This window comes from Pelobates fuscus, chromosome 7 (assembly GCF_036172605.1).
Source record: "Pelobates fuscus isolate aPelFus1 chromosome 7, aPelFus1.pri, whole genome shotgun sequence".
NCBI lineage: Eukaryota > Metazoa > Chordata > Amphibia > Anura > Pelobatidae > Pelobates > Pelobates fuscus.
In genome coordinates, this window is record NC_086323.1 from 103,957,831 (window position 1) to 103,975,349 (window position 17,519).

Here is a 17,519-nt window from a genome sequence, read left to right on the forward strand (position 1 = left end):
TATGTTCCTTTCCGTACCTAAAAAGGAAATACAGTTAAAAGATGCTGTGGTACCCTATTCATTTTGAGAGTTAGGAGACAGCAGTTCATGAGTGAAGAAACGGACTAAACAAAGGTGATGGGAGAGTGGAGAAGAAAAGAGGGAACAAACGAAAATAATGAATGTAATGGGAAAGAGAGAGCAGGATAAAAAAAAGAAACCATTCCCATTGCAAAGCTCCTTTTACATTAAAATTTTTTTTATTTGTGATTCTCATCAGTGCTTCCCATGATTGTAATCTCACCTCTTACATCTTCTTTTTTTTTTTTTTTTCTTTTTCTTCCCAGCAGACGGACGGAGCTCAGACAGAAGGACAGCAACCGCAAACACAGAGCAGTGATAGCACTGAAACCAAACCAACTCCAAAAAGGCTTCATGTCTCAAACATACCTTTCCGATTCCGGGATCCTGATCTGCGCCAGATGTTTGGAGTGAGTATCCCCTTTCTCGTTCCTTTACTGATGGAACTTTATACAGGCAACTGAAGATGCCTTTCGTAGCACTCATGGTAAATGGACACTCCCAAGCACTATAGTCACATATGCCTCTTGCACAGGTTACAGTACATGGAGTTCCCTGAATCTGCCACTAATCCTCTTATTCCTTATAGTTTATACCAAATAAAGAGAGAGTGGCAGAATTAAAGATATGTTTCCTATCATATCTCTTAGCCATATGTGTCTTGGATCCTGGGGAGGTCTTCTCCTCCACTTTATTAATAAATTAGTAAATTGCTGAACCTCCAGAAGGGATTGTAAAGTGAGAAATGTTTCTTTTTAGAGCAGAGGAATTTAAATAGATTAGTATTAGAGGGCTTTAAATATCCACTAGCCATTGGGTAATAAAAATGTATACCCGCCTAGTAGAATTTCACCCCTGGAAAGTATACTAGGCTTGTAGAGGCAGGTAACTTTTAATGCCTGGCTAATGGCATATCACGACAAATGGAGCCTTGAGTATTGTATTATCTCTGTAATGCATTAAAACAGCAATCCAATCCAGTCTTTAGGAAACCAAGGGTGACACAAAGAATTTTGTGCAATATTGTGTAAACGGTTAGATGTCTCAAAATCTAGCATTTCAGCACATCAACTGGAAAACAATATAGGCAGAGCACTGTACTTTATCCAATAGTTCTACATGGGGTGAAATGCAGTAAAACACATTTTGGTATATTTTGGCAATACTAGAAAATAGATGGAGAGCCTATGCTATCCAGACTGCATTATTTCAGTTTATGAGAAGTCTGAAATTCTGAATAAATGATAAAGTGAAGCACCCTAAATATGGAGTAACAGACGTCTGGACAAATACAAGAATATTCTTGATGGCAATTGGAAGAAAAAAACTTTCTAGGACAGATCATTTACGTTTAATAGAACACTAAGGGCACCCAGACCACTTCATCTCAATGAAGTGGTCGGAGTGCAGGGACTTGAAGGACCTGTATGAACTGTGATGTTTCCATTGCAGGGTAAAATCCACCTCAAGTTGCTGTCTTCTGGACCGCCATGAGAGGCACTTCAGTTTTTGAGAGTGGCGTTTAGTCTCACATGCTCACTAGCCTCCCAAAGGAAACACTGGATTGGCTGAGATCATCAAGCTTGATTATCTCAGCCATGAAGGCAAAGCAGCAAAATGGAGACTAGCGTGGCGAGGGCAGAAAGGTAAGTAAATCTCATCTTCCAAACCCACAAGAGGTGGGGGACATAAATAGGTAGATTAAAACTAAAGTTTTAGGAATACAGTTTTGTATTCCTAACACTCTAGTGTTCCTTTAAAGGACCACTCTAGGCACCCAGACCACTTCAGCTTAATGAAGTGGTCTGGGTGCCAGGTCCAGCTAGCTTTTACCCTTTTTTTTATAAACATAGCAGTTTCAGAGAAACTGCTATGTTTATTCTGAGGGTTAAGCCAGCCTCCAGAGCCTCTAGTGGCTGTCTCACTGACAGCCGCTAGAGGCGCTTGCGTGCTTCTCACTGTGAAAATCACAGTGAGAGCACGCAAGCGTCCATAGGAAAGCATTATGAATGCTTTCCTATGCGACCGGCTGAATGCGAGCGCGGCTCCTGCCGCGCATGCGCATTCAGCCGATGACGTCGCGAGGAGGAGGAGTAGAGCTCCCCGCCCGGCGCTGGAGAAAGAGGTAAGTTTAACCCCTTCCTCCCCCCAGAGCCCGGCGGGAGTGGGTCCCTGAGGGTGGGGGCACCCTCAGGGCACTCTAGTGCCAGGAAAACGAGTATGTTTTCCTGGCACTAGAGTGGTCCTTTAAGTTTACATGAATTGTAAAAGGCTTTCAAAATGTGTTTTTACAATGGTTTCTATTACTATTAAATATGATTTTCATATGATTTGTGAATGAAACAGTGGAAAGTTGAACATCTTTATCTTCCTGTTATGTAGCAATTTGGAAAAATCCTTGATGTGGAAATCATATTCAATGAGCGGGGGTCCAAGGTAAGCTCCTTTTTTTATTTTTGTTAATGTCTTTTATCATTTTTATTCTTTAATGCCTGTCCTGGTAAATTTGCACTGCAGTTTCAGTGCAGCAAATACAGGGTACAGATGATCTATGAAAAATGTATAAAACATGTACAATATTCTAGACATCAAAGTGGCATTGGCATTTTGGCTAATTATTTTTCCTGTATAATTACAAATTGGTGTAAGACCAAACAGGTTTACATTTTTATTTTTGTTAAACTCAAGGTAACGTTCTGGTTTATATTCCCAGTTAATATAGCTTAATGTATAGCTTGTACCCACCCATGACTTTTCAATAGAAGAGTTTTCCTTATATCCATACAATGAATAAGCATTCTGGAGCTGTATATCTGGGAAGGTCAGAACAAAGTAAACTGCCATTGGAAATGTTGGCAGTATTACATTCAGTAACATACAGTGTGAACCGATGTTTTTATGATCACGTAATGTGTCCATATGCAATGATGTAGTATAGGTTAGTATTATATTATTAATATTATTATTATTATTATTATTATTATTATTGAAGTATTTTATATAATAAAATTGCTAAGGAGCTGACCGTGTGTATCTTGTCAAAGTATGAAAAGCATGAACACGCACAGCTTTACATCAGCCTCCTTTACTTGCAAGAACTGTGACAAATGTTGACAAGAATTGATTTAGGTCTTTTTTTTTTTTTTTGTCTTCCAAAAGATAAGAGCAACCAAAGGAAGTTGTGGCTTCCCAAAGCATTATGGGGATGGTTAGATAAATGCTAACCGCAAACTTAAAGAACAATACAAAAATGGAAAGTTAGCACGCAGATACAAGCTGGTCCTTACAGTTCAGTAACTTAAGGGTACCATAAGTACATATGCCATCATACAGACCTAATTAAAAAATATATATATATATTTTATATATAAATGTCATACCTGTGCATATTTTTTTATATATGAATTATTTGAACAAGGAACATAGTAGTACATTGGATTTGGTCAGTTTTTATAGTGTACAGTAATCAAGACCTAAAGACATACATGGTATATAGAAAGAGTTTTACAGATACATTTGTGGTTAGGATGTGTCATGGGTTTGTAATCTAGATTTATATAGATTCATAATATGTAGTGATGATGCTGCCTGCAGTTAAATATCATATGTCTTTAAAAAAATCAAAACCATACAAAGCATGTACAAAAACAAAGCAACTTATGTATAACTGTGATTCTGAGCCTGTTGGGATCAAGTGTTGACTCCAATGACTCCATTATCAGCACCAATAGTGGTTATGATGCTTGAAGAGTCCTTTGAAACAGTTATGTGCCTAAGCTCTCTGTTTCAGGGCTGACTGGGAATAAGCTGAAAAATTAGGTACAATCATGTTTACGCAGATGTGAACGGCAAGACCGACTTTGCTGGGACAAGATTAACTGTGCCAGGTGCTTATACAGATATTCTGGATGTCTCTGTTACAGCAAGGATCTTAATAAATTACAAAGCGGTTCGTAAAATCTGCAAAGGTAGCATGTAGCACTGCAGACGTAGCATGAAGCACTGGAAAAATAGATCATGCTAGAAAAGTTCTCTCAACACTGTGGCCTGTAAGGGATTAACGGTTCGAAATGTCATACGAGGTTGCAGTAGAGGCAATGTACAAAGATAGACATAAGAACCATTAGCCAGGTCAAGGGTGAGGAAGCATCTTTAGCAACAATTATTTCTCGGATGTATTCCAGAACCTACTTAAGTGATACAGAAACTTTGATTTAATTTCCATTGGTAAATAGGTTGTAAAGCTGCTGTGGATACTGTAAGATGTTGACCGTCTATCTTTGGTCCCACTTGACTTTGAATGCTTTTTGGTCTAATCCTGGCACATATACATGTTATGGACTTAGAATGTAGATATTGTGACTTGCTTGCTGATTTGACATTTAGGGCTAAAAATCAGTTTGGAATAGACGAAGGTGGTACTTGGGTATGTTGCAGATTTAAATAATATGAATAAAAGTATTGGAGAATATGTGCCTAGCACTGTAGAGGCCAGGGCCCTTTGACAGGAATCTAGCTGCTACAGGTACTTCTATTTGAGAAAGTGTGACCACTGGTAGATAAATATTTACGATAAAAAAGAAATAGGTGATGGTTGAACTCAAGGCTCTCGAATCTCTAGCATATCATCTTAAAATTGAGAAATTGTATTCTTTATAGCATTGTCCTTGATTTGCTTTCCAATTGTTGGCCATTCAAGGACCACTATAGTGCCAGCAAAACAAACTCGTAGTCCTTATGGCCCCCCTCCCACTTACCTTTCTCCAACGCCGGGCTCCCTCAGCGCTGGGGAACTCTCCTCCTGACGACGTCAGCACCGAATGCGTATTGAGCTGAAGTGGTCTGGGTGCCTATAGTGGTCCTTTCACTATTAGTCAGATTTGTGGTTGAGTGTTAAATAATACGTTAGTTTGGTCTAGAGTCTGATTTGTGTCTTCAGACTTGCACCTCATAGCACCCGACTCTTTGGGTACCTGTGAAATTAGAAACCTAATATGCAGTCAAAGTATGCTGTACCCTTGATTAGATCATAGCTGGAAGGCTGGAGAACTCCTATTAAGGATTTGATGATGTGTGATGTGCTGGCGGAGAGGGGAAATGTGACTAATCTGTAATGGAACAGGCAGCTGAAAAGAGGGTGTGTTTGTGGGATGCCAAGGCCTTAATGGGTACAGCAGGTGCTGGATCCAGGTGGTGTGAAAAAGCTTTAAAATGGAACCAAATATGTAAGTATTTTCCTATATGATCAGCTTAAATAATCGTTTCTACCATCAGTTGTGCTTTAACCCTTAATGTGTCTAGTTTAGAAAACATTACATTTAGATCTGACACAATGCTGAGTTAATGGGGATGTTTCCAGGAAGAAAAAAAATTGTCTAAATGTAGACTCCATTGATCATACACTGTGGTGCTTTGTTTTATTGTTGTTTGCTTTATGTCTAAGAACATTATCATTTGAACAAATATCCAATAGTTTATTGATAATGGAAGTAAACACGCTTCCAGTTTGTGAATGATGGAAGACAGTATTCATCTGTAGAAAATGCAAGTCAATTTTTTGTTTGTTTTTTAGTTTTTGTTTTATTGTATGTTATATGCTGAAGACCTTTTGTGTAGCGATAAGCTGCTTTTAATCAACATTTCTGTGTTCTGACCTCCCCAGAAACAGCTCCACCTTTATTTCCTTAGTTAAGAAAATTCTTAGATCTCTAGGGGGGGGGAGGGGGGAGAGATATGTTCACGAAAAGAGAATCTAAAGTGAGAACATGCATATTCCCCCTTTAGATTTTTCTTTCTTTTCTTTTTTTTTTTTTTTTTTAAATGAATGTGGATGTATATTCATATGTATTAATGTGTTTGTAATGTGCCGTTTAACTATCATATGCTCTTTCCCTGCAGCAAATTTAATTTACAACTCAAGTTTAACACCACACTTTGTTTTTTTTGTTTTTTACCCCCCACCCCTTTTGAAATTGCGAAAAATATAAAATCAAATGTAATACGTGGCAGTTTTATATTTTTCTTGTTCCATCCTTCTATTCTCTGCAGTTGTTTCAGCTAATTGCAAAATCTGGAATAGATCAAAACTGTTTGGTAGAGCAGTCTTCGCTTTTAAACAATGCACACGGAATGCCACGGTTGGGAGTCTCTTGCCATTATTTTTTTATGAACAGATGGTTATTGATGTCTTTTATCAATGGTTTTATACTTGCATGACAGTCATTTGATTATAAAAAATATATATATATATATATATAAAAGTTTACCAGAATTTAAGTAGTCCTTTCTTTAACTCTTTGAGTGCCAGTGATGTGCCCAACCCATTGCTTTGCATATAAAGGGTTTATAGGGACACATTATTTTATTTAGAGGTTATTCATTGTACTATCATATTGATCTTCTTAAGATATCTAGTTAGGGAATGTCTGTAAAGCTTATTTATTTTCATACATTCATTCATGATGATGATGATGATGAATACCCTATGTATTCACGGTTTGAGATCCAGAAAGTTAATCTTGTAATCAATATGACACCAACATAATCTAATAAAGGTTTGCATACTCCCCTTCAGGGTTAAAAAATATTTGCAGCGTTAATGGAAAGGCAAACCACGGGCCAATTTATCATTTGTTCTGTAACCTGATGTCTTGGGCTTTTAGCAGATTTTTTTTATTTTCACTTCACTTTAATTGATGCTTGGATTAATTCCCAAACTGCACTGATTTTACTATAAAAGGTCATTGTGTTCAAGTCTGCTGCTTATTATATATTTTTTTTGTTCTGTAAGGCTTTTCCAATGGGTATAGGGACCTGTTTTTCAGATCTACATTTTTTTGATTTTCCGCATTTTAGGACCAAGGCTTACAATGCAATATATGGAGGCAAATCCAAGTATAGAATATTGTGACTGAGAACACAATTTGTTAGGATTACCTTCCTTTATAAAGCTGAATGCAAAATATTGGACACATTAAAAAAAGTGTAGTATTGAAACATTTCAAACCATTTTGCACAACCATGCCAGACTCGATTAGCAAATTATTTTTTTTCCAACAATTGGGAGCTCTTGACAAGTTGTTTAGAATTTTGTTGGCAATTTGGCTTGCTTATATTGGGTGATCAAACATCAACCCTTATAAAGTAATGCTGTATGAAAATTATTGCTACACGCTGAACACATTTTAAATAAGTGCCCACTTTTAATGTGGTGGTAGGCGTACAGTTATAAATCTATATTATTTATTGTGGAAATTCACCGCTAAGAGTAAAACGGTTCACACTGCATATATATATTTTTAAATTTGCTTAAAAATGTAAGTAATTGCAATAAATAAATAATTGCCAAAGGCTCCCCCCTATTATATATTAAGTTTTCTACAGTTAAGCTACAAGTTTTGTATAGAAATACATCTTTTTTAAATGTTGTTTTGCAGTATATTTAAGTAAAAATGTATGATGCCATTATTTTAGTTATTGTGATGTCCCTGTTTATGTTTTTTGATGATGTTTTGTATTCTGAACAGTCCATAGGAGGCGACAAACCCTTCTTCGTTATAAATTAACATTTACAGTTTCATGGTAAATTTTTACTTCCTCAGACAGGGAACATACACATCCCTCATGTCCTTTTTTTTTTTTTTTTCTTTTTTCCCCTCTCCCTTTTAATTTATTTATTTTTGCTCTTAATTTCTGCTTTTATTTTAAAATTTTAATTGTTTCTATTCATATTTTTTGAGTGTTTAATTTTTTTTATCTGTGATTTGATGCTGAAGGCTGGGCTGATCAGGATTAATGATGGTGATTTGCACAGTGGTCACACAAGTTATATTTATTTGCAGCTGCCTTTATACTCCACAATCAAACACCATATTACAGGTTAAAAAACAAACGAACAAATAAAACAAACGGAACAAAGCAAAAACAATATAGTGCCAACAATTCTGTTAGGTTTATACTTTTTTGGTACATAAAAATATCCATGAAGACTGCACATTACTTGTTAATTATACTTCTGCCATAATCTGTCTATATTTTCATCCTTCATCTAGATTCTGAAAATTTTGCTGGTGCATAAAAAACTCCTAAGGAGTATCTAAGCAGGAATGGTACATTTACAGGGTTAATAAGACACTGTAAACATCAAAACAACTTTAATTTAATGAAGTTAGATTGGTGTATAGATCATGCTGCTGGTATCTCATTGCTCTATTCTTTGCAATTTAGGAGTTAATTCACTTTTTTTATGCAGCCCTTATTACACCTTCCTTGTCCACAGCTTCATTTAGAATTTCTTATCTCCTCGTCTGTTAAGCCTGATGGAGAGTGCAACAGCATCTTGTTTGTGATCAATTAAGAGAGCAGGAGATAGTAAACTTCTAAAGTAAACCCACTGTGTTGCAAAATCTGATTGAAAATGAAACCATTTTTCATGGAGGCTGTGTGAGTCACAGCCAGGGAAGGCACGACTAGGCATGTATAAACAGGAAAAAAAAAAAGTGGTTTGACCCCTAAATGCCAGAGAATTGAACAGTAACACTGCAAAGTTATTATGTATTCACCAAAACCACTTCATTAAGCCAAATTTTGGGGAATCCCTAATCAGCTATGCTTCCAGTTTGGCAACTTTGGCCCTAAAGGGACACTATAGTTACCGGAACAACTACGGCTTAATGTAGTCGTTCTGGTGTCTATATCATGCCTCTGCACCCTTTTACTGCCTAGGAATACCTCTAGCGGCAGTCCCTCAGACGGCCACTACAGGTGCTTCTTGTGTTGGTGCTGCACAACATGCAGTACTGACTTTCATCATCTTTACGCTTTGCATCTCTATGTGGAGATGCTAATTGGTGCAGCATGGTGTTTTGCATGCATGCATAATAGCCTTACAATGCTTTTCAATGGGAAAAATATTAGATTGTCAGATTTGATGTTCTCAGCCAAGGAGGTGGAGCGAGGGCAGGGGCAGCCACTCAGTGCTGAAAACAATGTAAGTTTCATTACCTTCTTAAAGTGCCAAGGGGGAACTGGGGGTCGAAACTTAAAGGGACACTATAGTCACCTGAACAACTTCAGCTTAATGAAGCAGTTTTGGTGTATAGAACATATATGCCCCTGCAGCCTCACTGCTCAATTGTCTGCCATTTAGGAGTTAAATCCCTTTGTTTATGAACCCTAGTCACACCTCCCTGCATGTGACTTGCACAGCCTTCCATAAACACTTCCTGTAAAGAGAGCCCTATTTAGGCTTTCTTTATTGCAAGTTCTGTTTAATTAAGATTTTCTTATCCCCTGCTATGTTAATAGCTTGCCAGACCCTGCAAGAGCCTCCTGTATGTGATTAAAGTTCAATTTAGAGATTGAGATACAATTATTTAAGGTAAATTACATTTGTTTGAAAGTGAAACCAGTTTATTTTATGCAGGCTCTGTCAATCATAGCCAGGGGAGGTGTGGCTAGGGCTGCATAAACAGAAACAAAGTGATTTAACTCCTAAATATGAGTGAATTGAGCAATGAAATTGCAAGGGAATGATCTATACACTAAAACTGCTTTATTTAGCTAAAGTAATTTAGGTGACCATAGTGTTCCTTTAATATAAATGTTATATTCATATCACTATAGCATTCCTTTAAATTTGAAATTCACTCTAAATCCCTGGCATGTCTCACTTTAGTGAATAACTGTTGACTTTTACTAGTATCAAATGGGTCAAATATATGATCTAAATATTAATACCTAGCTTAACCCTCTTACTGCTAACTACGGGAGAATTCGGGGCTCAGCAGAGTGAACATGAAAGGTCAAGAACATGGTGCACATGTGGTGGTGTTTTATTCCCTCCCCCCTTTTATTTAGCCATGAGACCTCTTTTTTGAGTTTAGTAGAAAATCAAAACAATACATTATGATTTCTAAACAAACATGAACATTGTTAATTTATCATTGTACAAAAGGAAAGGAGAACCTTTCTCCAATTCTTATATCAGAATGATCAATTGGCAATTTCAGCTTTCTGGCAGGCTATATGCAGACAGATAGTGCTCTAACATGCAGAATAGCGGTCCTTTTCACAAAGTGACGCCCTGTGATACGCAGATCCTATATAATGTGTAAATCAATATAATTACCTAATCCCACATTTAATCAATGCTCCATGTTTTCTGGCAGCTCAAATGGAATGCTGACAAGCAGATTGTTGCATGATATTTGGGTAATTGGAAAGTGAGCTGTGTCATGCAGACAGCACACAACAAGGATCCAATAGAGATTGACTTCTGTTATGCTGGACTTCCAGCAAGGCCATATAGGACCTGGTCTGCAGGTTTGGTCAAAATGTCCAGAAACTAGCCTTGGACCTTTCTTCAACCTGATCTTGTGGTCCCAGTACCTTTTAATCTATTTGGGCAGTTGCCCCCATTTTGTAACATGCATGTTGCCCACTCGTATTGGCTTTATATTCTAGGCCACTTGCAGTGTGTGTACGTATGGTGGAATAAATTAATTCACCAGGCAAGCACCTATAATTATTTGTTTTAAATTATATTTCACACTGAGCAGCAAATTTTACAGTAACATTTTAGACCGCAGTTGGTCAGGTCATTGGTTGTCTCAAATAAGCCTCACATGTTTTGAACTGCAGAACTACAAAATTGCAAATTTGTAAAGTATGGCATTAGTTATAGTTAACAAGTCATATGCACTGCATTGGAATGTGGGGCAGTATGGTCATGTACTGAAAATGCAACAGGAGCTTAATTAACTAGTACAAAATTTAAAAAAACAAAAACACTAAATTACCAATTTTTTAGGGCCACATTGAAGTCTTTATTAAATGTTATGTTACCCTATCTGATAAGGTACAGCATTGTGAAAACTTTGTCCATAAAGTGTAAACGTTCTTATTTGAAATGCAATCTTCAAAGATGCTTATTACATTACCAAATGTTTAGCTTCCTGTGAGCAGCCTGTATTTGAATTAATGTTTTTATCTTCCACCTAGTTATTATAAGGAAGGCAGTAAGCTCAGGGTAGGTGACAACATATTAAGGGAAATACTGAAAAACAGTGGTAAAATACAAAGCATTTATAATAAAAAAATAAACTTCTGAACCAGGCACATTTTTTTCAAAGTGATTCACACATTTAAAGGCCCACTAAAGGCACCCAGACCACATCAGCCCCTAGAGGTGCTTCTGCTCCTACAACTATGTGAAACCCGGTAATGTGACCAAATCACACATGCGCACTGGACTCTCAATGATTTCCTATAGACAAACAGTCTAAAATTCAACCAAGAAGGTGGAGTGGCGCAGCGAGGGCTGAAAAGTAAGTAAAGTCACCCCATCTCATTGAAGATCTAAATAGGTATATTTAGACTACAGCATTAGGAATACATTTGTATTCTGAATGTTATCATGTTCCTTTAATTTGCCTTACTTTCACACACTCTTGTTAGCCACTCTCTCCAAAACACATAATCTAACATAGTTATTCCTAATAAATCAAGACACTCACATAAACTAAATGCACACTCTTCCACATACATTATTTCGTCTAATTGGCCACACGCCTGCACAGAAGCATACATATAAACATATCTAGCCATTTACGGAGATTAATTATTTCGTAGACACACACACTCTTTGTCCGTGTGATGATTTTCATTGTTCTATGCCAAGGTATACACTTTGTGTGTACAACTCTGCAGATTTTGTTTAATGAACAGATTGGTAACTGCTAAAGGCTGGGACTAATTATATTGAAACAATCCTATATTGTAACTAGCATTTTCTGGGGAGTTTCAGAAAAATACATTAATTTATACCGATATGTTTAGTTTACCCCAAAATGCTGGTCTTAGACATATTTTTACTGTGGCCTGTAACACATCTGGCATCATTAATTTGGGGAAAAAAAAACATTTAGGCAATGCTTTTGGTAATTTTCTGCAGATTTGATTTTATCATTTTTGTGAATACAGAATACTCGAGTTTGCCAGTCCACACTGTGACTTTGACTGTCTAGGTCTGCTTAATCTCTGCACTTTCCATTACATCAGACCTCTTGACACTGTGTGGCGGATACTCTCCAAATAGCCTTTTCTGTTTCCTCTGGGTATAACTAGTGGAATAGGGAATCTCCTCACTGCACAACATATTCGCGAATAAAACCTACATCTTTAAAGTTTTTATTCTTAATTTAGTATTGTTATTCTCTCTAATGGAATGTCATATTCACATTAGCACATACATTCATTGCCAAGAAGTATTCCCTCTGGACAGAATGCCCACTTTAATATCTACCATATTCCATGGTCTTTTCCTTGCGTGGCAGGGTGTGTAATATCTTCTGCACCTATGGCACCCTTAATCCTGGAAATGATCAAGGTCTGGATTATACAGTATATATACCCCTTTAATTTCTGAATATGTTTAATGTTATTTTCACATTGCTTTTATTTTGTATCTTCTATTCTTGCATCACTGACATGAAAGACACAGCTAGCAGTTTCTCTGCCCCTATTTAGACTGCCCACTTTACATCCTTATCAAACTTTATTTTGCAGTTTCACTCTTTCACTACATGTTGTGGGATTTTTTTTAAACTTTTTTTTTTTTAGCCTTTCCCTAGAATTCTTCTTTTCTTTCAAAATGTTACCTTATCCTGTAGCTTCTTTTTTTGTACAGCATCCTGTAACGTATATAAGCATGATCTATTCATTGCAATGATGCTAATGACTCCTTTCTAAAAAAAATGTTGTATATTGCTACAATGTTGCTGCTGTAACCATAGTATCTCCTTAATAAGTATTACATTAGAAGAGCAGGCAGGTTATATGATTGTTTAGACTCCTTCAGTCAGTCTGGGCCATACTGCACCCCTGTTGGAATATCTAAAGCCATCATAGATCCTGTTTAGCCCAAGCCCCTGCATATTTGATCCTCACAGGTGTGGAGGAAGCTTGCAACGTGCATTGCTTCTGTCTCTGCATTGTCAGCTTCATGGCATCAAAATTACATTGGCTTATCCCATGTTTTATTTATTTATTTATTTACTGTTTCCTTTCTTTTATTTTTATATATTTCATTATTTATTTTATTTTAAAAAAAAAAAAAAATCCTCACCCCGGAGGTCTCTTCACTTTCACTGTCCCCTCACACTGCATGTGTCTGAGCAGCATCAATATGACAAATTAGTGCTCTGTGTTTTCTGATTTTCACTGTCGCCAAGATAAAAAAAAAAAGAAAATTAATAATAAAACCTTGACATTTTAATTTTTTTTCTTTTTAAGTTTCAATTCTTGCTCTCTGGCGGCTGATGTTTTCTCGTGCCCCCTACTCCTCTTCACCCTCCCCTGTTCCCATCTCTCTTTCCCCCTCCCTTCTCTAATGATTTGCATGTATGTCTCCCCTTTGCACGCAGGGTTTTGGTTTTGTAACTTTTGAAACTAGCGCGGATGCTGACCGGGCCCGGGAGAAATTGCACAGCACGGTGATTGAGGGGCGAAAAATCGAGGTGCATGTCTTTACCTGAAACTGAAAGATTGCCAAATGCCGGCAGCTGCACCCCCTCTTTCCCTCTTTCCTTTGACTCAACCTATCTTTTCCTGGAATATTATCTATTTATCTATCTATTTTCTGACCACACATGCATGATTTATTTTTTTCCACTTACACGTACTCTCTTCAATCCCACCATCTGCTATCATTTTACCTGCTTGTGAACAATCATCTCATTGTGCCTTTGCTTTCATTACATTGTGCCCATCTGCAATCGTCCCTCTGCTCCCACACATGGTCTCCCTTTTAATCTCTGTATATCGTATTGCAATTCTCCCTATACTCTAAACAAAAATCTACTCATTATTCCAGCTCTTCTCCCCCCACCCCACATCAGATGCTTTGTTCATCTCCCTTATTCAACCACCATCCACCTTCTCTCACTCTGTACTCTACTTATGGTTCCCTTGTGCTTCCTTCACTCATTTGACCTCTTCTCATCACACACCATGAGTGCCACGTCTACTGTCTCTACCAGCATGTTTCTTTTTAAACTCCTCCCAGTATTCCTGCCCTATTTTCTTACTGATCGTGGACATATATTGACCTATATATGTGCATTAAGAGATGCTTGCTTATATACCTTGTGAAAAATATCACCTCTCATTATGGATAGTGATTGCTTGATTTTCTCTTCTTGTTCAATAAATATTTTCCTTTATGTTAATTAAACTCCTTTTTGCTTAAATGGTTCTTTGCTTATACAAAGCTTTTGCTTTGTATCACATTTCTGTTCCTACGAACTAACCCTCTTTTTCTACTATCTGTCTTCAAGTTTCTTTCTCATCCTTCGTATTGCATGCAACCACTTTCACTGTCTTCCAACCATCCTGCTTTCACAATTGGTTCATTCAATTCCTACATTTGACACACACTATTCATTAAAAACTAAAATCTTTCTTCCCACTGAGAACCTTTTACTTTACTATCACTACAACACATAGACATATCCTCTCCTGTTACCCAGATTGCCTATCCAGGGCAATATCCTAAAAGTTATTTACATTGCTTTAAGCTTGAAGGGGCTAAATATTTTTACTAAATCTATTCTCCCTTTATAACCCTCCTCTCTACAATCTCAATTCTTTTAAGTTCTTCTTTCCCCTTTCACTATACTCCCTGACCCCCCCTACCTTCCCCCACACTACCTAAATGTTGAACTCTGGCTGCTTGATATTGCTTTGTTCTGTCACCGTTTTTTTATACATTTTCTTTGTTCATATATAAGGGAACTTGTAATCTGCATGCTTTATTTATTTATTTTTTTACTTACCACTTATCTATAGTAATTATTGTTTTTTGTTTTTTTATGCTTCAGTTTAAAACTTTTTTTGGGGGGGGGTGGGGGGGAGGTCATATATAGTGGTTTATGAGGGGTAAGCGAATGTATGGTTATGAGTGCATAAATACCCAGTTTTCCCTTTCTATCTTGCTCTTAAACCTTTTGATTATGGTTTGCTAGATTTCCTATCATTTCAGTGTGTTTGTGTGTGTTTGTGTGTGTGTGTGTGTGTCTCCTTGCTTTTGTGTGCGTTCCCTTTTGTCTCTAATGGAGATGCTGGTTGTATTCTATGTAAACATTATCTCACGCAAGACACAACTCTGACAGTGACAATTAACACAATTGTGTAATGTTTAAAATCAATCCAGAATGAAGGAAAACCTTATTTTTAAAAAATGTTTAAAGCAATTGCAAGTTGCAACATTCAAATTTTCTTATTTAATTAACTTATTTTCAGAGAACTTGAAAATGCTAATATTAGTGTCTGGATTTTATCTTTGAAAGATGTGTCCAGGCACTAGCGTGTGTTAAAAATGATGCCCAATCCTCCCAGTCAGATCTGTCCTGTGTCCATCCTTCTTCCTACTCCTAGATATATTTTTTTAATCATCGGGAGAAGGAGGGCTTGGAATCTCTGATTCACCGGTTGTATGTGTAGGAGTATTCACCTCTTAGTAAGGACATTATTTATTTATTTATTTATTTATTTATTTTAAAATTAATGCCAGCATTTCCATAATTTGACAGATTTTATAGTAAAAAAAAAAAGTCTATGTATTTCCTTGGAGAAATATTAAAGCATCATACTTTAAATGGTGATCAACTGTATAGAGTAAATAATTAAAAAGAAAATTCAGAGTGCTACACATATATAAAATAATTTTTATAAAGCGTATTATATATTTTTTTAACATACAGCACACAAAATGTATGATTCATAACATTTAAATGGGCACTCTAAGCACCATAACCACTTTTGAATATAGTGGGTATAGTGCAATGAGGCTGTGGGCACGAAGGAATTTGTTGGTATTGAGGAAATGTAAATTCCACATTATCACTATGGCTGGAGACTACATACAGTGGGATGGTACCCATCTCATCTTTCCATAGTAACACGTGTTATGAGAAACAAATGTCATTTGTCAGAATCCTGACATAGCATAACTTTAGTTTTGTAGAAGCGTCACTTATTTTATGTATCAATATTATATTGTGTGATTTGTTTATTATTATTAGGTTTAGGGAAGCACTAGGGTTCCTTAAATATTTGTGCAGCATGAGGATACATGTTCAAATTTGCCTGAAATTACACCCCTGCACTTTTTGCTGCTGCCATTAATTTGACACCTCTTCCCATAATATGTTGACAGAAGAAGCTGGGGAGATAGAATCATGCACTTTCTGTTTCCTCTGCCAACATACAATTCGCTAACCGTAGAAGGCTAAATGGAAATGTTGAGAACTGCTACCCTGAACACCCAAACGTGTGTCCCACCACTGCCCAATTTGTAAAGGACACCAACATTGCACGGTGTCAGTCAAACCACACCTTATGGGAAATATTACACAGATGACGTCACCCACTACAGTATGGGTTTCCAAAACCTAATCTGGCAATTGAACAATGGGCATCTCATGTAATGTATATTTGTTTGTGTACACTCTTGCACAATACAAGTACATATTATAACACAATTTTTTTTTTTATATATATAAACGTAATTTTCACTTGGTATCTACTTCCAAGTCTTTTTATCTCGCATTGCAAAAAATTCACAAATATATTTTTTCTTTTCTTCTTCTTCTTCAAGCTTGACCTCTGTCCCTGTGTAAATGTTGTATGTGTGGAAGAAAGTGTTGGCGTAGCTGGTAGAGGAAGTGCATGTATATTTCAAGTATTTCTTTAGCTGTATTCTAACGAGACTCTTTTCCCTCCCACCATCTGGGGAATCTTGTTAGGTGAACAATGCAACAGCTCGTGTGATGACAAATAAGAAAACTGTGACTCCCTATGGGAATGGTGAGCATCCTATTGTTTTCAAATTAGACAGTGATACATTACATTACAGTAAATTGTGTCGAGGGAGCATTGACAATTTTCCATAAAGGAGCAGCTATTCTTATATCCAATCACCCACAATTTGTGGGTGGGTGGGTGGGTTGAACTCACACTCACACACACACACTCACTTTTTTGTTAAAAATGTTTTTAAATCTCTTGTATAATATGTGTAGGATTTAATAAGAAAATGCAAGGAAGTGCTTGCACAATAACCTCTACAACGAGCACAATTGTTTTGGGTGTTTTGGGCCTCTAAGCTCTCTGCAGCTATTAACTGTGAAACAATGCTATGGTAGATAAGAGTCTGTATTGAACGTGACATACATAGCTGCTCCAGACCTCCACACATATTAAAATGGAGAACTAGCAACTGTAACAATTTTTTTTTTTTTTTATCCTAAAAGCCTATGCCTGGTAAAATAAATAAATAAAAATAGATTTAACATTCGATGTTTTAGAATCCAGATTCTTGTTTAAAGACTTTGTGTATAGCAAAAGCTTTATTTCCTCATGTGCTTGTCTAAATACGTGGTATAATGGAAACTACATTT

The 17,519-nt window shown here is 36.7% G+C and overlaps 1 protein-coding gene across 12 annotated transcripts in view; it reads left to right on the forward strand.

Annotated features, from left to right (window-relative positions):
• RBFOX2 (RNA binding fox-1 homolog 2) overlaps positions 1-17,519 on the forward strand; it is a 118,610-nt gene that overhangs the window by 73,831 nt on the left and 27,260 nt on the right. For 6 of the 12 annotated variants that reach the window (XM_063426335.1, XM_063426334.1, XM_063426328.1 and 3 more), the window contains exons 3-6: positions 327-470; positions 2,443-2,496; positions 13,485-13,577; positions 16,866-16,926. In XM_063426335.1, coding sequence (XP_063282405.1) covers positions 327-470; positions 2,443-2,496; positions 13,485-13,577; positions 16,866-16,926 — 352 coding nt within the window. The remainder of the gene's footprint in view (positions 1-326; positions 471-2,442; positions 2,497-13,484; positions 13,578-16,865; positions 16,927-17,519) is intronic. The other 6 variants (XM_063426336.1, XM_063426329.1, XM_063426327.1 and 3 more) reach the window with 2 other exon arrangements.